The sequence below is a fragment of the Piliocolobus tephrosceles genome, chromosome 9 (genome assembly GCF_002776525.5).
Source record: "Piliocolobus tephrosceles isolate RC106 chromosome 9, ASM277652v3, whole genome shotgun sequence".
In the NCBI taxonomy this organism is placed as follows: domain Eukaryota; kingdom Metazoa; phylum Chordata; class Mammalia; order Primates; family Cercopithecidae; genus Piliocolobus; species Piliocolobus tephrosceles.
In genome coordinates this window covers 1,708,536-1,734,092 of record NC_045442.1, presented here as the reverse complement: position 1 = coordinate 1,734,092, position 25,557 = coordinate 1,708,536, and the positions used below count along the sequence as shown (strand labels likewise).

The window sequence follows — 25,557 nt, the reverse complement described above, 5'->3', positions numbered from 1 at the left end:
CTCCTCCAGCGAGACCGGAGAGACGCGCACAGGCCGTTTACCCAGTTTCAGTTCCAACGACAGAACCACCCAGCCGCAGCGAGGGACGTGTCCCTTTACGGAGGGCCAAGCACTGCCCAGCACTGCGGTGGCTCCCCTGTGCACGGTGCTGTCCTGGGCTCCTCTGCCTCCAGCACCATCTTTGCCTTCCACAGCCTTACGGCTCCAGGGCCATGGAGACAGGCACCCACCCCAAAGCCATCATCCTGGAACTCTGGGGGCCTCTGCCCTGAGGAGCTGCCCCCCCACTGGCTGCCCTAAGTCCAGGCCAACCAGAAACTGCAGGCACGGGCCTGATGGCCAGACACAGGACATGCGCAGAACACGCAACACTGAGCGGTTCTCACGTTGTAATTCTCAGAAGTGAAAACGGTACAGAAATTGCTGGGGCAGTGTGAATCTCTAGAAAACATTCACCTCCCTACCCACTACCCCCAACCCGCGCCCCTGACCTCCAAGAACTGAGCCAAGCCTGGGACACCCGTGGCCTGCTCTGCAAGGGCTCACCTTGTGAGGAGGGCTGTGCACAGCCTCGGGCTGAATGGGGACAAAGACTCCTGTCTCATCCACGGCCCCGGCCCCCCATGAGCGGTAAGAGAGTGCCCAGCAGCGCTTCCTCCATCCAGGCGGGTCTCGGGGGCCCGCAGGCAATGCCCTCCTTGCTGCCCTCCACAGGCGTCCGCTGCACCCACAGCCTCTTGTCCCCTGCACCACCACGAGCCCAAGGTGTGAAATGTGTCCGGGCACTGTGGACACTGCCAGCCAGGCTGCTGGATGGGAACGTGAATGCCAGGCCTCAGCCCATGGCCCTCCCTCTGGCAGCCGAGTCTCCAAAGCAGCTCAAGGGGTGAGGATCATGGGCGTCCCGGCCTAGCCGCTCCCGGCCGAGGGGCAGATGGGGCCGCACATGGGAAGGGTGGAGCGTTCCTCGTCCTCCACGGGCTCCGCAGCATCCCTGGGCTTGGGGGCAGGGAGAGGCTCGCTCGGGAGGTCCTGGCTCCTCTTCAACCTGGGATGACAGGAACACACGGAGGGCGTTATGCCCCCACCTCCCTGGCCTCACGGTCCCATGACCTGCCCATGGGCTCACGGGACAGGCCATGGCGTGGATGCCCAAGATGGGCCACAGGCTGGGTGTCTGCTGGAAAGGCCAGGCTCCCAACACACTGGGTGTGGCAGGGAGCCTGGGGGCGGGTAGGGGCACGTGAGCACACTGGCAAGGCTCGGGGCGTTTCCAGCCAGAAGCCGAAAGGCCTGATTCTCTGCAGGTGCCGTAGGTCAGTGACTTGGGAACAAGGCTCAGCTGAGCCTCCTTCTTCACCCGATCGTCTGACCCCCAGGGTGCCAGCCAGTGCCCTCACCTGTCTGCACACGCCCTGCAAGTTCTGCCCACGCCCTGCAAGTTCTGCCCACGCCCTGCAAGTCCTGCCCACAAGAGCTCAGACACCTCCTCCAGGAGGCCCTCCTGGCCCCGCACAGGCAGAGGGGACACCCATCCTCCCTTGGGCCCCACGGTGGCAGCTGCTGCTATTTCTGGCCTTGCCTGCTGCTAGTCATCTGTGCCCTTCTGTCCTCTAGGGCCTGACATTGAGGAGTGGTCTGCTGAGAGACTGAGAGTGCCTGGGTGGGGAGTTGACGTGGCTCTGATGGGGCCTCCTAGGAAGTCACCACCCCTCACCTGGGCAAACGACAAGTCTTCCCAGTTTCCAGCCACAGGCTCCACGGGAGCTCAAACATGCCAGAGCCTGGCAGGGGCCTCCTGCCGCTCCCCTCCACAGCTGCTGCTCAGAGTCCCCAAAGAGAGCGGGGCCACACACCCCAGGCCCACAGATGCCAGCTCATGTGGCCAAGAAAACCTTAAACCTTAGCCCCATTTTCCTCCTCTCTGCCACCACGCCCACCCACCCCCAACACACTCACTTTTCTCTGTTAAAAATCACAAAGTCTTGCTGGATTGCATCAAGGCAGTCTTGAAGATAGTCATTCTCCTGTGGACGGAAAGGCACATGTGAGTGTGGGGGACACTATCCAGGTTCCGCCCACTCCCCTCAAGTGAGTGTCTGGGCATCCCCATCGGGCCTCCACCTGTGGCTTTCTTTGGACGATGGTCTCTGGGCTGTTGAAGCATCCCGGCCCTCCAGGAGCCAGACTGCCAGGGAGCTCGCATCTCCGCGGGGGATTCACCCAAGTCCCGAGGATGCCAATGCCCAGCTCCCTTGCCTCAGGGTGGATGACTTGGACTTGCTCCGTGGGGCCTGCCGGACCAGGCGGAAGCTGTTCTCTGCGGGACTTTGCTGGAAACCACTCCCTTGCCAGGCCTTTCCTGTCTCATACCAGCTTCTCCCAGCCCCTCATCACAGCACACACAAGCCCATCCCAGGCCTGCTTCTGGGGCCCTGCCCAGAGAATCTTGGAACCAGGGCTGTCTTAGAAGCAAGCCCTGAGGACAGGTTTGTGGACTGAAGCTGCCCCTTGCAGGACCCACCCTTGGTGGTGTGTGATGGGCAGGCAGGACTACTTCCTTCGGGCAGCAGGACCGATTCCCAAGACGCAGGGGTCGGGAGGGTTTGGGTGGGGTGGAGGGGGTGCTGGTCACTCAGTGCCGGCGTGGTGTGGGGAAAGCATCATTACGGTGGCCGCGGACTTGGATGGTGACGTCAGTCACTACCGACGTGTGAGCAAATGACAGACCCAGATCAGTCAAGTCACAGTGGAAAATGCAGGGAGTTGCAGGCCTCGGGGTGGCGTTAAAAGGGCCCCCATCTGCAGCTGAGGCGAGAGGATGCCCACTTTTGAGGACCACAGAGCCTCAGATCCACAGGCTCAGGAAGTCACCCACGTCACAGCCAAGGCCCTGCGAGGGAGGGTGCTGGGCTCTGAAGGCTGGAGAGGACGTGCGAGTGGGTGCACACAAGAACGCTCACCCCCATCTAGACACACAAGAACGCTCACCCCCATCTAGACACACGAGAACGCTCACCCCTATCTAGACACAGAAAAGGTATATAGCAAAATCCAGTGTTTCCATCTTACGGGACCACCATGCCATGCGACTGGCCAGTGAAGGAAGCGTCGTTACGCAGTGTGTGACAACAGTCTGCGTTCACTCCAGATGGACAACAGCATGCTTTCACAGCCCCACCCAGGGCTAAGGGGTCTCTTCCCTGTCAGTGTCGTCTGGGCCTCAACCACCTGGACACTCTTGCCCGCTATCCATGGATCCTATTTTTGGTCTCGCTCTGTCACCCAGGCTGGAGTGCAGTGGCGTGATCACGGCTCACTGCCAACTCCGCCTCCCAGGATGAGGGTCTGACTGAGCCACCGGGATCTTGCAATCCACAGCAACACAGGGTGGGAGGGGCTGGGGTGGGCACCAGGGATGCAGAATGTGAGCGCCCGTCGTGGCCCTGTGTGCAGCCCCGTGGCAGGGGCTGCTGGTCATCCTGCAACATCCACAGCCACGTTTTCCTAGGCAGAGAGGTTACCAGAAGCCTGAGGAGCTGTTCCAGAAACATCTAAAAGAGGTGGCTCTGAGCGGCGCCTAAGCCGGGCTGTGAGTCACTGAGATGTGGGGCGCGACCCTTTTCCACAGGGACTCCCAAGGTGTGTGGAGCGTTCCCAGCAGGACGCCATAGTGGGGTCTGTGCCTGGCCCAGATCTGCCCTGCCCTTCCTCCGACGGCCCTGCCTGTGCCTCTTCCTTGGGTGGCTGGAGCCCTCTGCCAGCACACACAGAGCCAGGGGGCCACAAAGGGGCCCTCCGCCATGACTGGTGGGTGTGGGCGTTTGAAAGCCCAGCTCCCTCAGGGCAGGGACCTCTTGAGTCACATGTGATGCTCCAGGGTCCCCTGAAGGCTGAAGCCGCTCCCCACAGGGTTTCTGGATTTCTGCTTGAAAGCCAAGCTCTGCTGGCATCTCCCATCCCGCAGGCAGTGGGGGGCGGGGGTCTCTCCCGGATGCACTTTCTGAGTAACTTGACCAGGAATCCCCATCTCGGCACCTGTGGTGCCTCCACATGTGCTGAGACACAGCATCGGACCCCAGATGTCACCCACAGCGATGAGGGGCCTGGGAAATGGACCAGGCTTCAGTCCCTAACACCGTCACAAACTTGCTTGGCAGCTCAGGTGCAACTGTCAAACCCCTCAGCATTCAGTGGAAATGCAAGGGACCCAGAATAGTCAAATAATGTCCAAAAAGAACAAAATTGGGGGATTCACAGAACCTGATTTGAAAGCTTGCTACGAAGCTCAGTTATCAAGATGGTGGGGTCCCGGCACAGGGCAGACATCTGGACCAATGGAAGAAAATGGCAAGTCAAAAAACAAGGGGTGATGTCAAAAGCAATTCAATGGGGAAAGAATTGTCTTTTCAGCAAATGATGCTGGGACAGTCCAATGTCCACCGATGAGAGAATAAAGCTGGACTCTCACCTGACATTGTTCATAAAAATTAACTCAAAATGAATCACACAGCTAAACGCAAAAGCTGAAACTATACGATACTTAGAAGGAAGTGTGGGAGTAAATCCCCATGGCCTCAGCTGAGGTGATAGATCCTTAGACAAAGCACCGTAGCCGAGGAGGAAATCGCCGCGTTGGACAACGTCAAGGTCCAAGTAGCCAAGGAGGAAATCGCCGCGTTGGACAAGGTCAAGGTCCACGTAGCCGAGGAGGAAATCGCCACGTTGGACAACGTCAAGGTCCACGTAGCCGAGGAAGAAATCGCCGCGTTGGACAACGTCAAGGTCCAAGTAACCGAGGAAATCGCCGCGTTGGACAAGGTCAAGGTACAAGACTTCCCTGCTGCAAATGATGCCCTCAAGCAAGAGAAAAGATAGCCCACGGAACAGGAGAAGACACCTGCCAATCACCTGTCTGACCAGACACCTGCGTCCAGGAAATAAAATACGTAACTCTTACGAAGAAACACAAAGACGAGCAAGGACTTCTGGCTTCTGCTCTGCCGCGAACAACGTGGAAGGCCTCATTCCCACCCCTGCAACAGGAAAAATGCTGAACTAATGAAAATCAATGACTTTTTCTGGACCCATCAGAGAGCTGAGGTCAAAGCACCGCTGCGACCCCCAAGTCTAGAGAGACAGGTGAGCAGTCACAGCCAAGACCCACTGGCCTGGAGCAGAGCTGATGGTGCAGGAGCTGCAGGAACACCTCCCAGGCAGCTCTGGGGAATGGTTGGGGCTGTATGCAGAACTCTCGGGCTGCAGTCTTATGGGGCCCCCAACCTTTTGTGGGTTTCCCCTCCAGGAACCCTGCCAGGTCTTAATGAAGCCAAGGATGATCCCTTCCCGGCTCTGGCATGGGATGGGGACAGTCACCGCTGTGAAATATACCTGGAGCATTCTCCACAGCAAATGGAATTTGCTCTCCAAAGGAAAGGCTTATCTCACTGGGGGAAGACTGGTTTTCAGCCTGTACCCCACTTTAGCCTGTCTCACCTAAGGGGAGGGGAAAAGCAGATCAACAACTGTGAAGGGGCACAGGCCCCCGAGACTGAGATGTGGTCACAGACTGTGGAACAGTTCCCTCCCTGCCACCTTCCCAACACACCCACAGGGCTTCTGCAGTGTGACAGGGATTCCAGCAGACAGGGTCTCTGAGGAGGAGGATACAGGGAAGCCCAAGGGCAACCGAGGAAATGAAAACAAATGTGAAGCCTCTGGTACCCACAGCTACAGCAGACATTAAACCCTGCCCCAAACCTGGCCTAATAACATAAACATAAACCTCACACTAAAGGCCCATCTACTTCAGCTCTTATTACCAGATACATCATGTCCGGTTTTCAACAAACATTACAAGGGAGACTGCAAGATCTTAAGGAAAAAAATAGTGTGAAGAGACAATGCACGCATTAGAATGGATCCAGATATGGCACCCAGGTTGGAATTATCAAACAGGAAATTTAAAATAACTGTGATTAATATGGTAAGGGCTCTAAGGGAAGAGTTTGCAAGAACAGATGGGGAACAGATGGGCAATGTAAGCAGAGAGATGGAAACTCCAAGGAGGGATCAAAAGGAAATGCTGGAAATAGAAAACACTGTAACAGAAATGAGGATGCCTTTGATGGTTCCTCAGTAGACTGGATCTAGATGAGGAAGGAATCTATGAGCTTGAAGAAATGTCAACAGAAAATTCTCAAACTGAAATGCAAAGAGGAAACACAAGAGTGAAAAAAATGAACAGAATATCCAAGAGCTGTGGGACAATTTCAAACGGCACCACACATGCATAATTGGATTTCCAGCAGGCGAAGAGAAAGAGAACAGAATATTTGAAATAATAATGACTGGGAATTTTCTGAAATTAATGACAGACACCAAACCACAGATCCAAGAAGCTCAGAGAACACCAAGCAGAATGAATATATCAAAACAAATCTGCACCTAGGCATATCATTACTCAAATTGCAGAAAACCAAAGAGAAAATCTTGAAAGGAGCTGGGGGTGGAAGGTAGGGAGGAATTCTACTTACAGAAAAAGAATTAGGGCAGACTGCTTGTTAGAAATCACATAAGCAAGAAGAGAGTGGAATGAAATATTTAAAGTGCTGAAGGCAAAAAAACCTACCAAGCTAGAATTCTATATCCAGTGAAATTATTATTTAAAGGTGAAATAAAAATAAAGACCTTTTTGGACAAACATAAAGGGAAGGAATTCATCTCCGTTAGACCTGTCCTACAAGACATGTTATAAACAAAGTTCTTCAGGGGGAGAAAATGATTTAGGTCAGCAACTTGGGTCTACATAAAGAAAGGAGGCACTTTAGAGGAGGAATGAATAAAGGTAAAATGAAATTTTTAATTTTTCTTAATTGATCCAAAATATAACTGTTTAAAACAACAGTAGTAACAACGTAGTAAGCATTTATAGCATAGTGCGCAATTATAGCATACAGATAAAGGAAATGAATGACAGCAATGTCGTCAGGAACAGGAGGAGTGCATGAGAGGTGCCGTCACAAGGCACCCCACTGCACACGAGGGGGCAGTGTGCCAGGTGAAGGCAGTCTGTATGCTAAAGGTATACTGCAATGTCCAGGCCAACCACTAAATATATTTCAAAAAGAAGTATAATAGGCTAGGAGAGGAGATAAACTACAATCCTATAAAATGCTTAATTAAAACCAGAAAAAGCAGAAAAATAAGGAAAAAAGAAGGAACAACAAACAGACTACACTTATAAATATGGTAGATATCATATTGAATTTATCAATGATCACTTATTTATTTACGAGACTGTGTGTCTCTCTGTTACCCAGGCTGGAGTGCAGGAGCATGACCATAGCTCACTGCAGCCTTGAACTCCTGGGCTCACACGATCCTACTGCCTCAGCCTCCTGTGTAGCTGGTATCACAGGTGCGTCCCACCACACCCAGCTAATTTTAAATTTTTGGGTAGAGACAGGATCTTGCCACGTTGCCCAGCCTGGTCTCAAACTCCTAGGCTCAACCAATCCTCTCACCTCAGCCTCTCAAGTCACTGGGACTACAGGCATGCACTGTTACACCTGGTTAATTTTTTAAGTATTTTATAGAGCTGGTGATAAGGTTTGGCTGTGTCCCCACCCCACTCTCAGCTTGAATTGTAACTCCCACAATTCCTACGTGTCGTGGGAGGAACCTGGTGGGAGGTCATTGAATGATGGGGGCGGGTCCTTCCTGTGCTGTTGTCATGATAGTGAATGAGTCTCATGAGATCTGATGGTTTTAAAAACAAAAGTTTCCCTGCACAAGCTCTCTGCCTGCTGCCATCCATGTAAGATGTGACTTGCTCCTCCTTGCCTTCCACCATGATTGTGAGGCCTCCCCAGCCATGTGGAACTATAAGTCCACTAAACCTTTTTCCTGTATAAATTACCCAGTCTTGGGTATGTGTTTATTAGCAGCATGAAAACAGACTGATACAGTAAATTGGTACCGGTAAAGTAGGGTGCTGCTGAAATGATACCCAAAATGTGGAAGCAACTTTTTAGAATTGGGTAACAGGCAGAGGCTGTAACAGTCTGGAGGGCTCAGAAGAAGACAGGAAAATGTGGGAAAGTTTGGAACTTCCTAGAGACTTGTTGAATGGCTTTGACCAAAATGCTGATAATGATATGGACAATAAATCTAGGCTGAGGTGCTCTCAGATGGAGATGAGGAACTTGTTGGGAACTGGAGCAAAGGTGACTCTTGTTATGCTTTAGGCAATGAGACTGGCGGCATGTTGCCCCTGCCCTAGAGATTTGTGGAACTTTGAATTTGAGAGAGATGATTTAGGGTATGTGACAGAAGAAATTTCTAAGCAGCATTCAAGAGGTGACTTGGGTGCTGTTAAAGGCATTCCATTTTAAAAAGGAAACAGAGCATAAAAGTTCAGAAAATTTGCAACCTGACAACATAATAGAAAAGAAAATCCTGGCTGGGCATGGTGGCTCATGCCTGTAATCCTAGCATTTTGGGAGATTAAGGCGGGCAGATCACCTGAGGTCAGGAGTTCGAGACCAGCCTGGCCAACATGGCGAAACCCTGTCTCTATTAAAAATATAAAAATTAGCTGGGTGTGGTGGTGCATGACTGTAATCCCAGCTACTTGGGAGGCTGAGACAGAAGAAACACTTGAACTCAGGAGGCGGAGGTTGTAGTGGCAATGAGCTGCTATTGCGCCATTGCACTCCGCCTGGGTGACAGAGCAAGACTGTCTCAAAAAAAAAAAAAAAAAAAGAAAAAAGAAAACCCCATTTTCTGAGGAGAAATTTACATAAGTAACAAGGAACTGAATATTAATCACTAAGACAATGGGGAAAATGTCTCCAGGGCATGTCACAGACCTTTGTGGCAGCCCCTCCCATCACAGACCCAGAGGCCTAGGAGGAAAAAAATGGTTTCATGGGCTAGATCCAAGGTCCCTCTGCTGTGTGCAGTCTAGGGACTTGCTGCTCTGCATCCCAGCTGCTCCAGCTATGACTAAAATGGCCAAGGTACAGCTCAGGCCGTGGCTTTAGAGGGTTCAAGCCCCAAGCTGTGGTAGCTTCCATGTGGTATTCAGCCTACAGGTGCACAGAGGTCAAGAATTGAGGTTTGGGAACCTCCGCCTACATTTCAGAGGACGTATGGAAACACCTGGATGTCCAGGCAGAAGTTTGTTGCAGGGTTGGGGCCCTCATGGAGAACCTCTGCTATGGCAATGCAGAAGGGAAATGTGCAGTCGGTGCCCCTACACAGAGTCCCCACTGGGGCACTGCCTAGTGGAGCTGAGAAGGGCTACCATCCTCTAGACTCCAGAATGGTATATCCACCAACAGCTTGCACCGAGTACCCGGAAAAGCCACAGACAATGCCAGTCCATGAAAGCAGCCGGCAGGGAGGCTGTACCCTGCAGAGCCACAAGGGCGGAGCTGCCTAAGACCATGGGAACCCAACTCTTGCATCAGCATGACTTGGATGTGAGATATGGAGTCAAAGGAGTTCATTTTGAAACTTTAAGATTTGATTGCCCTGCTGGATTTCAGACTTGCATGGGGCATGTAGCCCCTGTGTTTTGGCCAATTTCTCCCATTTGGAATGGCTGTATTTACCCAATGCCTTTACCCCCATTGTATCTAGGAAGTCACTTGCTTTTGATTTTACAGGTTCATAGGCAGAAGGGACTTACCTTGTCTCAGATGAGACACTGGACTGTAGACTTTTGAGTTAATGCTGAAATGAGTTAAGACTATGGGGGACTGTTGGGAAGGCATGATTGGTTTTGAGATGTGAGGACATGAGATTTGGGAGTGGCCGGGGAAGAATGATAAGGTTTGGCTGTGTCTCCACCCGAATCTCAGCTTCAACTGTGACTCCCAAAATTCCATGTGTCGTGGGAGGAACCTGGTGGGAGGTCATTGAATTATGGGGGTGGGTCTTTCCTGTGCTGTTACCATGATAGTGAATGAGTGTCATGAGATCTGATGATTTTAAAAACAAAAGTTTCCCTGCACAAGCTCTCTCTTTGCCTGCTGCCATCCATGTAAGATGTGACTTGCTCCTCCTTGCCTTCCACCATGATTGTGAGGCCTCCCCAGCCATGTGGAAATGTAAGTCCATTAAACCTTTTTCCTGTATAAATCACCCAGTCTCAGGTATGCCTTTATTAGCAGCGTGAAAATAAACTAATACAGATGGGTCTCACCTTGTTGCCCAGGCTGGTCTCAAACTCCTGGACTCAAGCAGTCCTCTTGCCTCAGCCTCCATGGTCACTTTAAATGTGAATGGTCTAAAATACACCAATTAGGTCAGGCACAGTGGCTCACATCTGTAATTCCAGCATTTTGGGAGGCTTAGGTGGGAAGACTCCAAGAGTCTGAGACCAACCTGGACAACACAGTGAGACCCTGTCTCTTCAACATTTTTTTCAAATGAGCCAGGTGTGGTGGCACACACCTACAGTTCCAGCTATTCTAATGGCTGGGGCAGGGAGAATCCCTTGAGCCCAGGAAGTCAAGGCTGAAGTGAGCCATCATTGCACCACTGCACTCCAGTTTTGGTAATAAAGCCAGACCCTGTCTCTAAAAAAACAATAAAGTAAAATAAAATATGCCAATTAAAATGCATTGTCAGAGTAGACTAAAAAAAGACAATAAAAATTTTTAAAAATTTGAATAGACATTTCTGTAGACACAATACCTGATAAAACACCTCAAAAGATGTTCAGCATCATCAGAGAAATGCAAATCATAGCCACACAATCACTGCACACTAAGATACCTATAATTTTTAAAAAATAAACCAGACAATAACAAGACTTGGCAAGTATATGGAGAAATTACCACCCTCACACACTGCTGGTAGGGGCATAAAATGGCACACCTGCTGTAGAAAAGGGTAGGCGTTTCCTCCAAACATGAAGCACAGAATCACATATGACCCAGCAGGTTCACACCTAGGTATGCACCCCCCAAAAATAAAAGTACATATCCACACAAAGACTTGTATGTGAACGTTCACAGCAGCATCATTCATAATAATGAAAAATGTTAACAAGTGGAAAGAACAAATACTCATCAACTGATGACTGGATAAAGGAAAGGTGATATATATGTGGAATATTACTTAGCCATCAACAGGAATGAAGCACTGACAGGCTACAACATGGATGGACCTCAGAGGCATCCTGCGAAGTGAAAGAAGCCAGCCGCAAAGACCCCATAGTGTGTAACTCCACTTCCACGAAACACCCACAACAGGCAAACCTACAGAGACGGAAAGTAGCTTCGTGGCTGCCAGGGGAGGGGACGAAAGGGGATGGGGTGTGACTACTAACAGGTGGGGTCTTTCTCTTACAGCACATGAAAAGGTTCTAAAATCAGATTGTGGTGGAGGATGCACAGCCCTGTGACTATATTAAAAACCACAGAATTATATACTTTACATGGGTGCATTGTATATTATATGGAATGTGAATTATATCAAAATAAGCTGTTTCCAAAAACCTCTCTCAGCCTCAAGTTAACAGTGGGACTTTTTTTTGGAGTGATGCTTTCCTTTCAGAACACCTCCCACCCTCCAGCCAAAACATCTCCCCACAACCAACCCAAGACAAAGCCTAGCTCCTCCTGCTCATGAGTGCCTGGCCTCACCTGTTCCCACCCAGAGCCTCCTGGGATCTCAGCATGGCCAGCTGGGCTCTGCACACTGTCTGTCCCTGAGTCTCCCATGAGGGCTCGTACCTCATCCCGGGCATGAGAGTTTCCCAGAACATCCACCACAGGCTGAGGCAGACCCAGGGGCAAGGGGACCACTGAGGGACCCAGGGTCATCACTGTCACCCCGACATCAACACGTAACTGTAGCTACTCCTTAGTGAATATCAGTCACATCCTGGTGGTATGGGCCAAACCGAGTCCCCAGAATGATACAGTCAAGTTCTAATGCTGGGTACCTGTGAATGTGACCTCATTTGGAAGTGAGGTCTTTGCAGATATCAAGATAAGATGGGGCCATACTGGATCAGGGTGGGCCCTAAATCCAATGCCAGGTGTCCTTACGAGAAGAGGGGAGGAGGTGGAGATGCACACACAGGCAGACCCCACGCGGCAGCCGAAGCAGGGGCTGGGGGCATGTGTCTAGGCCAAGGCAGCCTCTGCCGGAGGTTCAAGGGGCAAGGACTGGTTTCCCTCCCTGGAGAGCCTTCAGAGGGGGCATGGCTTTGCTGACATCTTAACTACAGACTCAGGCCTCCACACCCTGAGACAACAGCGTCTTTTTATTTCTTTTTTAAATCTGCTGATTAAAAGGGAGCCTGTTGATGCTCTATTGTGAATATCACATTCACACAGAACACGAACCACGTCCACATTGGGAACGCCATGTCCTCACATGGCAGAGGAGCAAAGACTCAAAAGAGGACTAAAGTCACCCTTTTACGACAGCATTAACCCCACCCATGCTGAAAGAACCTACATGGCCCCATTGGCCCCCAAAAGTCCCATCGCTACCACCACCACCACAAGAAACAAAGTCCAACATGAGTGTTAGGGGAAACATTCCAACCACAGCACCCATCAAATCCTGGACGAGACCACGACCTCAGTCAGTATTAGCTTACACTCCGGCGAGACCCGGAAGCAGGGAGCAGAGCTGCACCATGCTGCACTTCCGGTTTACAGAAACTGTGAGATCATCACGTAACTGCCCAATGGGTTCACCGTGCCCGCTGCCCAGACAGAGCCAATTACCAAGACAGGGGAGCCGCAGGAGACAAAGAGCCGTTCACACACAGCCAGCTGTGTGGGAGACCATTTCATTACAACTCGGATCCTTTTCAGAGACGACGCATTGCTGTTCTTCATCCACCTGATTCGTGGTTACCTGTCCTGGTGGCCCCAGAACACCAGCATGCCTGGGTGTGAGGGCTTCACGTGGCCGTCCCCACACACACAACCAAAGCCGGCGCACCTGGGTGAGTGTGAGGGCTTCACGTGGCCGTCCCCGCACACACAACCCCAGCCCTGGTTGTCCCTGCCCACCTGCTTCATAGGAGCGAGGTGGGGGCTGGGAAACACAGAAGGGAGGTCTCTGGCCTTCTCAGGACTTCAGGAAACGGTCTGGACTTCCAAGATGTGTGGGCTGCCAGGGGTCCCTACACGCCTTGCTCAGTGGTGGAGAGGAGCCCCACGCCCAGCCCGCCACCACACCCTGAGCCTGCCCCGGCACTCACGGACTGGGAGCTGTCCCTACTGTTGTCCCGGGACTTGTTCTTGGCCAGGCGTTTCTTCTTCTTGTGCAGGGGCCTGGACTCCAGGATCATCTCCTCCAACTCAAAGGTGGGGTCGCAGTGCAGACGGCCTTTCTACAGAGGAATGGGTGCTGAGCCCTGGCCCGTGGATGACGCCACGTCCAGCCCAGAGCCCCCCGCCCCTACTGAGCCGCCCACAGGCTTACATTGGGCACGAAGCCTGGCTCCACCCTCTTCTCGCTCAGATGGCCCCACAGCACGCCGGCCAGCGCAGGGGCTGCCTGCATGTCCTGGAGGCTGGAGAACCGGTGCTCAGGGTTCACAGTGAGGAGCTGCAACCAGGCATGAGTTAGAGGGTCCAGGGCCCACAGCCCACTAGCACGGAATAGCCCGCCACCCCCAGCCAGGGCCCACAGCCCACCAGCACGGAATAGCCCGCCACCCCCAGGCCAGGGCACCCTGAGGAGGGTCCTACCAGGCCTGAGGTTCGGAGTTCAGGAACCTCAGGGCCATGTGAGGAAGGGTGGTGCCGACATGAGGCCAAGCACCGTGGCTGGCTCAGCATGTGGCCCAAGGGACGCCTGATCTGAGTGGTGCTGCCCAAACCCCTGGCGCCAGAGGACAGCAGAGGGATATGCAGGGAAGGCTCTGCTGGGATTTGCCAGGAGGTGGCAGCCGAGGCCTGGCTAGCAGCTAACACTCCGCCCGTGGCTGGCCTCACAGTAACTATTCCAGAGCCACTCCCTTTACCGCATGGGACCTCCACAGGCCAGGTGAGCCCGGGGCAGCCGTGCGTGGCCTGGGAAGCAGCATCCCAGCACTGGCACCTCCCGTCTTTCCAGGGAAAATGCTGCAGACCCAGACCCCGTGCGAGGTTTCCCAGGCCTGGGCTTAGGCATGTGGGTCATCCTCAGTCCCCACGCAGGCCCTCTCTAGCCCAGTGCCACCTTGTGAACCACCTGGGCAGGTGTGGCCGAGCTTCATAGGGCTAAAGCAGAGTTAAGAGGCTCTCTCGGGGCTGGGGAAGGGCCCCCGGCAGGCAAGGCCTCCCTGACTTTAGACTGCTTGGCTACAATTCCAAGGCAGGAGGCCCCAGCTGCCTCAGACATGGGAGCCGGGAGGCAGCTGGGCCCGTGTGGCACACTCGCTCCCTTCCCTGTCCTGCCGGCGCCTGGCTCTGACTCAGAACCCCCCACAGTGTTCCAGTGAGGCTCTGAACAGGTTGCCGCACAGCCCAGGCAAGACACAGCCGCGGCCTAGTCCCAGATCACAAATGGGAGGCACCACTGATGGCCACGCCCCTGCCCGTGTCCCTGCCAGGCTGATGTCCCTTGAGAGGCGTTTGCAGTGGGCAGTGGCTGTCCACCTTCCCTGGGAAGCACTGGGGCAAAGCGTCCCGGAGATAGCATGGGCTTGAACCCACCTACCCCACACCCTCCTTCCAATACGTGGGACACGGGGACCCGACTCAGGGCTCCTCTGTGGTGACAGGCAGGGCGGGCGCACAAGCCTCCTGTGAGGATGCCTGGGGACACAGCTCAGGGGATCACCAGGACACCAGTGACCTGGCAGGGCTCGCACCCGGTGAGAGGGCCACAGAGCCTGCCACCAGCTCGCTTTCCGGGGCTTGGGGCTGCCATCTGCGGAGGCCCCCACAGGCTGCAGTGAAGGGACCTGTGTCCGCCAGGAAGCGGCTCTAAGTGTGCACTGGAGGGGGTGCCCCGAGCCACAGATGAATGAGGGAGGGAGATGGGTGCTCGGTGGGCAAGGAGGTTCAGGGATGGGGGCTCACCTTCCGCAGCAAGGCCACCATCTCCTTGGACCACGTGGGGACATACTGGACGCTCACGGTGCTGAACAGCTGCACCAGGGACTCCACGGCGTTGCTGGAGTGGATGTCGTAGGGCCTCTGGAGACACGGAGGCGGCGCTGGGCAGGTCCTCCTGGTCCCCAGGACGCCCAGAACAATGCCAGACACAGGTGGCATCACCCTAAGAGGACCCCCTCCCCACACCCCAAGTGCAGGCACAGCTCTGAACACAGCCTGGCCTTCACCTGCCTCGGGGGAGCCTGCGTTAGATAAAGCTTGCACCCGGGTCCTGCACCATGGCTGCTGAGCCCATCTGGCTGGGATCCCGGGGCCTGGGTTCAGGCAGAACAGCCCCAGAGGGCCAGGAGGAAGCTTCCTCAGAGGTGGGGTCCTGCGCAGGGCTGAGGGGTATGGTCTACAAGAGGGCCCCAGCCTCCCAGTCTCCGGGAACTGGCCTCGCCATGGCCACAAGGGTGAGAGCACAGGGCCCCAAAAGAAACTTTTTGTGGCAAGTTCCAAGGCAGCAGCACCCCTGCTGGCCAGTTCTCAGTCCTGTCCACCCCCCCAGAGGCCGGCTTGCAGGCCCCAGCAGCGGCCCCGGGAAACCACAGTGACTCTGTCCTTCCTTCCCCTGCTCAGGCATTCCATCACCAACTGCACACTTTGCTAAAACCGTGACTCCTCAGACAGAGTGGAGACATCCCTGCACGCCTGGGCACTGGGGGTGGCCACCTCCCTCCCCGGCACTCAGGCCACCCATTGGTGGGAGCAGACAGCAGGGGCCTGGCGGCCAAACCCGGGGGCTGCAGGGGGTCCATACCCAGCCTCGCAGCAGTTCATAGGCCATCACCCCCACCGACCACCAGTCCACCTCGAAGGAGTAGCCAGTCCCGCCGTTGACAAAAGAGTGGAAGATCTCTGGAGCTTTCCGACAGAAAGAAGGACCCGTTGAGCTGCCAAGGGATCACAGCCTGGACCCGTGGGCACAGGGCCGGCACCTTGAGGCCACACCCCGAGACCAGGCTGCCTCCAGGGTGGGACAAAAGCCACCGAGGTCTTGTCCTTCCCAGCTGGAGGAAGCCAGCTCCCATCTGGAACCCCAGCTCGGGCTCACCCATGTATGGCTTGGTGCCCGCTAACGCCGTCGCCCGCTCCCCGTCCTTGATGATGGTGGCAATGTTGAAGTCGGTCAGGTGTGCATGTCCTGTGCAGAGAGGGGTCAGCTGTGGCTGTCCCAGGACCAGAGACGCATCCTTGCGTGCAGGACCCCCCTCCCCCCATAGGCCCATCCCTGCCGCCACCCACCTGGGCTGCCCACACCCAGCCCCACCCACCTCTCTCATCCAGGAGAATGTTGTCAGGCTTGACATCTCTAGACAGGGCAGAAAGTGGGAAGGTGAGTTGAGAAATCTGCCCTGTTTCTGCCCTGGAATCTCTGCCACAATTCCTGGAGTCTCCAGGACACTCCCCCCAACCTCCGGTCACCCACTCGAGGCAGAGGCCTGGGAGCCTGACTCAGTCCTTGGACGATACTAGGTCCTCTGGATAGGGGCAGAGGCGATGAAGTCAGCCACTTTGTTCCCCGTGGCATCTGGACAGCAGCACACACCTGGCACCGGACACCGGGAGGGGGCCTAGAGCCCCAGAGGATGACAGCAATTGCTGGCAGGGCCTGCCCTCCCCCTCCACGACTCGGCCTCTAGGAGACCAAGCCGCCTCGGCTCTTGCTTTGCCCCTACTTTCCAGGCACGCAGCCAGTGCTCAGCGACCAGGTCATAACCAGACATCCAAGTCCCCAAAAGCAGAAATGCAAACACCAGTCTATTCGGTTTCAAAATATACCTCACAGATATTTTCATTTTGTTCCATAGCTGCAGAATTTCAGCCTAATTTCTGCTTCCCAATTTCACTTCCTTCATAATCTGCTTCCTATTTTCTTTTTTTAAATTTTATTTTCAGAGCCATCACACCGGCTCTGCTTCCTAATTTCATCTGCTTTAAGCTAATGTTAAAATTAGTTTGGATTCCCTGGGACATGGTGGATGGGCAAACGGGAGCCTTCAGTTAAACGGACCAGGTGAAGGCCACCTGCTGTGACCCGGCCCCATGTCTGTCCACCAGGGCTAACAGCCCTCTGTGCCCAGTCTTGGCTGGGGCTACTGGGACGAGGCCCCCTACATGGACACCAGGCACACAGCTATGGGGCTGACCTGGTCAGTGCAGGTGCCACAGCTGGGGACAGGCACTCAGGCAAGGGTGGGGCAGAGGAGCTGGACCCGCTCTGCAGGAGTGCGGATGCCCTGCCAGCAGTCTGACCCGAGGTTGCTGAAGCCCTGCCCATGTCAGCAGGTGCCCACACTGTCTGCCACGCACACACCTGTGGATGATGTGCTGGCCACGCAGGTAGTCGAGGGCCAGCGCCATCTCGCAGATGTACAGCCTCACTGTGTCCTCGGAGAACTGCACGTTCTGCTGCAGGTGGTAGCGCAGGTCCCCACCCAGAAGCAGGTCCACTACCATGAACATGTCCTCCTCGTCCTGGAAGGAGTACCTGTGGGCACCGACGGAGCGCCTGGTGTGTGCACAGCTGGGGAGCCAGTCACGGCTGCTCCCACAGCCAACACACTCCCTCTAAGGACCACAGCCCCACCCCAGAATCAGTCACCAGGCATTGCCAGGAGGAGGGGCCTGCCCAAAGCACGGATGGCACCCCAGCCCAGAGCTGCGCTGAGCCCAGATCCTGGGGAGACACACCACCGTGTGCTGGAGGTGGCCCAGCTGAGGGCCAGAGGCACCTGGGAGTGGCAAATGCACAGCAGAGCTACAGTGCCCAGCTCTGGGTGTTTCAGGCTGCCTGGTCTCCTCTTCGGTAAAATGGGGATACAAACATCTGCCTCAGAGGGTTGTTAAAAAAAATGAGGCCACGTAGGTAACACTCTTGACACAGTGTTGGGCAAAGAGCTGGCATTTAATAACCAGCATCCATGGTGAGGACGAGGGCAGTGATGGTGGTGGCAGTGGTGGTGATGGTGATAACAGTGACTGTGACCGTGGTGGTGGCGGCGATGGTGACAATAGTGATTGTGGTGATGAGAGTGATGATGGTGACAGTGGTGATGATGGCGGTGACGGCGATGATGGTGGTGAGTTTTTCAGTCCCTAAACTCTCCCCCACTGACTAGTGCCGGAGACTCCATGGGGGCACATCTCCATCGTAGGGAAGCGCTGGGCTTCCAGCAGGCTTGGAAGAGACTGCATTAACTAACCCCAGCATGCCATGGCCACCTGGGCCCCTGCCAGCCCCAGGGGCACAGGAAGGAGAACAGATGGGCAGGGGTAGAAAGGGCCTGTGGGTGGCAGGGGCATCTCCAAGGCATGAGGGCCAGGGAGCACCAAGGGCAGGCGAGCATAGCCGGTGCCTTCCCAGCTTCAGGGCGGCGAGTCTCTCTGCAGAGAGGCCACGGCAGGCTCACCAGAGGTTCACCAGAAAGACGTGCTCGATCTCCTGCAGGATCTCCAGCTCCCGGAAGACGTTGCGGACCTCGTCGCGCTCGATGCACTGCTGCTTGTTCATGTACTTCATGGCGTACATCTTCTCCGTGTCCCGCTTCTGCACAATGCACACCTGGGGGGCACAGGGCTGTTCGGCAGGACGCCTGAGGACGCCTGGGGACACATGGGGACACCTGGAAATGCATGGGGATGCCTGGGGATGCATCGTCAGAACACACGGGGACACCTGAGGACACGCCACAGCCCCTCTGCCTCCTAGACGTGGCAGATGCATTGCTCTCTGCCACATATGGTAGCATAATTCTGGGGATTAGGACTTGGGTGTTTGGGAGGCCACGATTCTGCCCCCAGAGGTTCCTGTACTGCTTAGCGTGTGGCCCTGGAGGCACCTGTCTCAGTCACATCCTGGCTCCGTGGCTGTTACTGAAGACCCCTCCCTGAGACTCAGTCCTGCGTTTCCAGTCTGCAGCAGGAAACGCAGGAAATACCTGTGAACAGCACTAGCTGCAAACGGACAGGGCCGGGCCTGAGAGCACCCAGGCATGAGTCGGAGCCACGCAGTGGCTAGTTGTGCGGGGAGGGCCCCTCACCAGCCATGACCTGGGCAGGGAGTTTTGCCTTCCTAAACCCCAACATCCTTTTCCAGGGCTTGGAGCAGCAAGCAGCCTGGAGGGGTACTGGGGAATGAATGCGAAAACCCACTCGGCACAGAGCCCTGCACCCAGGAAGCCTCATCATCCATGGCTGCAGCTTCACCCTGGACACGCATCATTCCACACTCCAGAGACCGCCTCTCGTCTCAACACCGCGAGGCCAAGGCCCCTCACCCTGTCCTGCGAGGAGACACATGGAGTGAGCATGGGGCTTGGGGGCCACTGCTGCCACCAGAGCGGGACCCCTCCGCGGCACCAGTCCCCACGTAGCTCTTCAAGCACCGTGCCCTCTGAGCACGGATCGTCAGTGTCAACACTGACGCTGCAAATGCACAGCTAATTGCTTGGCAGTGAGGATCAAAGTGAGGCAAGGGGTGAGAAGCATCAGTGAGCTGGGGTCCCTTGCGGCCAAGGAATGTCAATCAGAATTAAAGACAAAGATCCCCAAAGGGAAACCAGGAATTAAGGCACAAAATTGTAAGCAGCAGAGCCAACACCCCGTCTCCTGCTCAGGCTGGGAGAGGACAGGTAACCCAGGCCCATGTCCAAGGCCTTCCACAACCTCTGCTCTCTGGTCCTCAAGGAGTTGGAGCCCAGCGAGGGACCTGGAGGAATTGGACGATTCTGGATCTCAAGGTGGGCCACAGATGGCCCTCGGCTCCTGGTCACATGCCCCGGAAGCGTGGTGGCACAACTCGTAGTCCCAGCTACTCAGGAGACTGGGAAGGGGGGATTGCTTGACCCTGAGCGGTTGAGGCTGCAGTGAGCCATGATTGTACCACTGCACTCAGCCCGGGTGACAGAGCGAGACCCTGTCTCTAAAAAAATAAAGTCAGATGATTAACAGCCTGAATTCAATGTGCAACCTTCATCCCCCTCTGCCACGAACGGTAACATGTTTGTTCTGGGGATTTGGACGTGGGTGTTTTGGAGGCCGTGATTCTGCCCCCAGAGGTTCCTGTACTGCTTAGTGTGTGGCCCTGGAGGCACCTGTCTCAGTCACATCCTGGCTCCGGGGATGTTACTGGAGACCCCTCCCTGAGACTCAGTCCTTTTGTGACGCAAAGCGGTGACCCTCCCTCCCCCCAGGGGCCACTGGGAGTCACACTGTGCACAGAGCACAGGGCTGGCCCAAACTAGCATCTGACGGTGCCAAGCAGTGGTCTGGGTGGATCCAGCTGCAGCACCATGGCATGGGAGACAGTGACTTGGCACCATGGGCTCTAAGTGTGGCCTCTCCAAGAAGCTGGCACCGGGCATGGCCTCAGCACCTCCCCGACCGGTGGGAGGGGAAAGCTGGGCCTGGAAGGACAGGAAGAGCCTTGTATTGGGGGCTACCCAGAGGCGCGTGTGCTGACGGGGGCTCCTGAACACATGGCCACACCTGCCGAGGAGCGGGGGCAGCTGCAGGCAGCCCGAGAAGAACAGACGGAGACTGAGCTTGAATGAGGCCGCCTTGGGAGGGCTGGGCTGGGCGGGGTTTCTCCTGAACTTCCTGCATTTCCTGTGACCATTTTTAAAATTGTTATTTTGAAAGCCAGTTGAGGGTTTCAGAATGACAGTGAGCATAAGCTGCAGCAGCCCCTGGCTGCCCACTTCAGCTCCGAGGACCCTCTCCTGCTACTTCCCGCTGCCAACGGGGCAGAGTCGCGTGGCTCAGCAGCATGGCCTTCCTCCCATGCACACAGCCGTGGGAGGCAGAGGTGTCCCGTGCTCCAGACGGAAGCCCCAGCCTCACTCTGCACAGGCACAGAAGGAGCAGTGCTCTCCCGCGCCAGCCCCGGCACCCATGGCCTCCCGCAGACGGCCACTGCAGGCTCAAGGTGGCGACTGCAGGTCTGGAAACTGCTCCAGTAGGGCTGTTTCTTGCCCTGGGGCTGGGACCAGACAGGCTGTGAGACAAACAGGGTGGAAAATCCGGGCCCCACCCTCTGCCCCTCAGGAGCCTGGCTTGGGGGCACTGGCTGGGGCCAGGGCTCTTGCTGCTGGGGGGGAAGCTGGCGGGGGAGCTGCAGAGCCCACCTCTGCCTGGAGCAGCACCAGTGCCCAGAGCCCAAGGCCGTCTCCAGCCGGTCCCAAGCCTCAGGCTTTCTGTCCCTTGTGCAAAGCCCCAGAAAGCTGCCCGCCCAAGCCACCCAACCCCCTCCGGGGTCCCCCTGCCCCTCCCGCTCACGTTGCAGCTCAGCTCTTACGGAGGAATCTCTGGAATAACATGCCTTCCCTTGGGGTGCTGAACCCCCACAGCCCACTCTCCAGGGCACAGGGCACCTGGGCTTCCCATGCCCTCTGGGCCCAGTCACAGGTGTGGCGGACACTGACTGGGTGTCTACTCCAGTCAAGACCTCACCCTCCTGCCAAGCGAGCTCACCCAGGACCACCTGCCTTCCCTGGGCTCCATCTGGGGCCAGCCCCTTGGCCTGTGACCCGAGCCTGCTCTCCCCATCACACACATCCTGTCACCCGCAGCCAGGGAGCAGGGACAGAAGAGCCGCCTCGAGTCAGGGCCTGGCCTCGCACACACACACACCTGGGCTCGCACACACATGCCTGGCCTCGCACACCCACAGTTCTGTTGTCCACCAGAACAAAGCAGCAGATCCAGTTCCCTCCAGCCTATTATCCCACCTGGGAAACAAACTGCCCTGGACGGTGGAGCCATCAGCCACGATCGAAGCCCCTGGCCTGGCCCTGTGGGAGGAGCTGCCCTGAGGAGCAAGGGGAGGCAGGGTTACACCCAGGTCTCCCGAGTCTTTGGGCTCTGTGTTCTGGAACATTCTCAGCTCAACTGCAGTTCAAGAAAAGCTTGTAAGTCTTCCTCTGTGCCAGCCTCATGCGAGGTACTGGCAGGGCAGGCTGAGTTGCCATGGTCGCTCCCTGGAGACCCTGGGGGGAATGCCTCGACCTCCGGCAGCAGGCCCGAGTGTGTCCCCAAAAGACACAGCCACCAGGAGCCTCGGAATGTGACCTTATTGGGAACAAAGGTCTTTGAAGATGCAATTAAGTTGAGGATCTGGAGGCCCTGAACGGGGATGGGCCCTAAAGCCAATGACAGGCATCCTTATAAAAGACAGAAAAGAGATGATGGCGTGGTGCAGGCGCGGGGGCGAGGGGACGACGCAGGCGCGGGGGCGAGGAGACGGCGCAGGCATGGGGGGAGGGAGCGTGAAGGTGGGGCAGAGGCAGCCACGTGAAGATGCCGGCCTGGGGATGGAGTGACGCCGCAGCAGCTGAGGACGCCACGAGTGGCCAGCAGCCACCAGACGCCAGGAGAAAGCACAGCGGGTTCTCCCACGGAGCCACCCAGAGGACCCACTCTGCCAGGTCTCAGGCTTCCCATCTCCAGGACTACAAGAGAAACTTCTGTTGTTTGCAGACACTCAGTTATGGAACGTGGTTCTGGCGGGAAACCTACTTTCTTCGCACCTCCTGTGTATACGCATCCCTGAAAACACCCTGCAGGCTTTGACCACCTGCGGCCACGCCTGCAGGTAGCCGCCTGACCAAGGCTCACGCTGCACCCTCATCCAAGCACCTGCCAACCCAGCAGCCCGCTTCCCCCAATCTCCTTCACCGCTTTCTGACCCAGGCCAGCAGGTGGGGAGCCTGGCCCCGCTCCTTATTACTAGGACCCGCCCCCCAAGGCCTGGACCTTCGGGCACGCTCAAGGTGGTTTGGGGGTGGTGTGGGGTTTTCTGTTGAAATGGATTTGATTAAGTCAATCACATCAAAGTGCTCTTAGGTGAAGACAACAGAGTAGAGGGCAGGTCCAGCAGGCTCCCTCGGGCCCCTGATGCAGGACGCTCCAATGAACGGTGGCGTAAAGCCCTGGGGTTGGTGCAGTCTCTCTGTCTGGAGGGACATCAGCACCCAAGATCCCACAGAGCAGTGTTTACAAAAAAGACTGGAAACCCAGCGGCCTTTTATGACCAGGCCTGGGGGGCTGAGGGCAGGTAGGTCCAACTCAACTGCTTCCTCCAGGAAACCGGTCCCTGCTTTCCTGGCTGCTTCCTCCAATCATCGACTTAAACCCAAAGAGGAAATGGAGTTAGAGGTCTCGCCATGAAGAGGAACAAGCCAACCCCTGGCTTGGGAGCCCTGGACTTTCCCTATGAAGCGCCACTGACGGGGAGGCCATGGCGCCACCTGGAACAGGCTGGTACCTGCAGCCACGTGACTGCCATTTCAACTGAATGCTGTTCACGCATTTTGCAGATTTCAGTGATTCACCCAAGCTCTTCCTCTTTCCAAGTAATTTTTGTCCCCCAGAAGCAAATGCCTTTAGTACCTAAGGCCTCTAAACGGTATGAAACCACCTCCTAATCCTACCTGGGGGAGCTTCTGATGTCCCAAGGAGAAGCAGAGCTTGGGGACGTGGGGGCAGCAGAGCGAGACAGGGCAAGGCAGGCTTCCTCCCAGGGATCAGTGCCAGGCACCACAAAAACGGGAGGGTCAGTGCCCAGGAAGCGGCTGGAGAAGGTGTCTACAGTGGCTGAGGAAGGCGCAGCCCAGTATCGGGCCTCTGGGGAGGGCACTGGAGGCAGAGGGGTCCCCCAGGCAGAGCTGGGCTCCCGTGCACTCCAGAGGCTGCTCCATCTCCCACTCTCCTCCTGTCTCTCCTGAGAGCCCCCCCGAAGCTGCTGTCTTGACGTCCCTGAGAAGCTGTGTCCCACGGGCCACTTGTCCCAGGCCCCTCTCTCTGGTTGAGCTCAGGATTCTAACGTGGTGAGTGGGAACCAGTGTTGGGGTTTCGGTTTTCCCCTGACGCTAAGTGGCTGCTTCCTAGGCCATGGTCGGCGGAGTTAAGAAGCCTCACGAGACCACAAACCTCTTGGGAAGAGGTGGACACTGGCGGGCTCACCGAGAGGCCAGGGTGGCAGCTGTAGGGGCCATGCTGCGACGGCCCGGCGGCTCTTCGTCCATCTGCTGCAGATGGCAGAGGGGGGTCTTTGTCCCAAGAGGCTGGGAACCCCCCGTGCCATATGGCTGTCAGGTGTTGATGGCCAGGCAGGGGCACCCAGCCCACCGGCTTCCTGGGGGACGGAGCTACCTCCCAGGCCCACACGTGCACGGGTGCCTGAGCTCCTGCCTAAAGCCCTCGTTTAATCAGAACATCGCCATGGGGCTAAGGCACGCAGTTGCTGAGGCTGCAGGACAGTTCCTTCAGCAATAGCTGCCGCCCCTCAGCTGCTTCATGCTGGCTGGAACCTCGCTGGGCTCGGAAGAGCAGACGGGCTGGGGCGCCGTCTGAGTCCTCGCCACTGCAGAACCACTGTGGACGTACTGTTTTCCGGTGCTTGCACACAAGTGATCATTCTGATGAGGTCTGGGATTCTGGGCTATCTTCAAACGGAGCGTGGAGATGCTGCTCCCAAGTGGCTGAGAACCTGTGGCCATGTGGATTCTCCCACTTGGGGATAACCAAGGCTCTTCACACCTTGCCTGGCTACTCCCAGCTCTCCTCTCGCCCCAGGACTCAGGACCTGTGCGCAGCATATGCGTAGTCCATGATCCATCTTGAGGGCCACCCTCCGTGCTGCCCAAGCTTGACAGCTGCTTCCAGGGGAGCTCTGCCAGCTGTTTCTCCCTTGCACCCTCCTGACACCTCTCGATACATCCCTGAGTCCTGGGCGGCACCTCCATGTCCCTTCCTCATCCGCCACATTCCCATGCCTTGCTGCAGTCCCCTCTGAAACAGGGGGGTTCCTCCAGCAGGTGTGCCCACCTCACTTTTTCTGCCACCCCTGCTGCTAGATGAGGTCTCTATGAATTCTTGGGGGGACTCTGGGTGCCCCTTCACTCACAGTCAGGGCTCCCTCTCACCTGTTTCTCCAGAGCTGTGAGCCCAAAGGGTTCCACCCTCCACACTCTGCACCCCATGCTCTGTATGGCCCCTTCTGAGCTTCCGGCCCCTTCATGCCGTGGCTCTCCCCTACCTGCCTGGTAGGTGGCCGGGGCAGGTGCGACTGCCATCCGTTCCTGTCAGTCAGGGACCACCTCTTCTTGCACCTCTGGCTGCCTCAAGCCTGCGGCTCTCGTGAGCTGCTGGGGAGGCCTGGGGGGCTGGAGGTCAGGTAAAGACAGGAAGTCTGTGTTGTTCAAAGCCACTGCACATGGGCTAATCTGTTACAGCAGCTAAATTGTTACCGGACACCTGCGCAGTATGCCTACCGGGGTTGGACACCTGCGCAGTATGCCTACCGGGGTTGGACGCTTGTGCAGTATGCCTACCGGGGTTGGACACCTGCGCAGTATGCCTACCGGGGTTGGACGCTTGTGCAGTATGCCTACCGGGGTTGGACGCTTGTGCAGTATGCCTACCGGGG

At 56.1% G+C, this 25,557-nt stretch overlaps 1 protein-coding gene across 4 annotated transcripts in view; it reads right to left on the bottom strand.

Moving 5' to 3' along the window:
• Positions 1-365: 365 nt before the first annotated feature.
• The window catches only part of LOC111522051 (serine/threonine-protein kinase 32C), a 126,197-nt gene continuing 101,005 nt past the window's right edge, over positions 366-25,557 (bottom strand). For 2 of the 4 annotated variants that reach the window (XM_023185791.3, XM_023185789.2), the window contains exons 3-12: positions 18,542-18,693; positions 17,446-17,619; positions 16,403-16,440; positions 16,183-16,272; positions 15,889-15,992; positions 15,051-15,167; positions 13,465-13,590; positions 13,241-13,372; positions 1,960-2,027; positions 366-1,048 (exon numbers count right to left, since the gene is read on the bottom strand). In XM_023185791.3, coding sequence (XP_023041559.1) covers positions 910-1,048; positions 1,960-2,027; positions 13,241-13,372; positions 13,465-13,590; positions 15,051-15,167; positions 15,889-15,992; positions 16,183-16,272; positions 16,403-16,440; positions 17,446-17,619; positions 18,542-18,660 — 1,107 coding nt within the window. In that variant the 5' untranslated portion in view covers positions 18,661-18,693 and the 3' untranslated portion in view covers positions 366-909. Of the gene's footprint in view, positions 1,049-1,959; positions 2,028-13,240; positions 13,373-13,464; positions 13,591-15,050; positions 15,168-15,888; positions 15,993-16,182; positions 16,273-16,402; positions 16,441-17,445; positions 17,620-18,541; positions 18,755-25,557 lie in introns of all 4 variants that reach the window. The other 2 variants (XM_023185788.2, XM_023185790.2) reach the window with 2 other exon arrangements.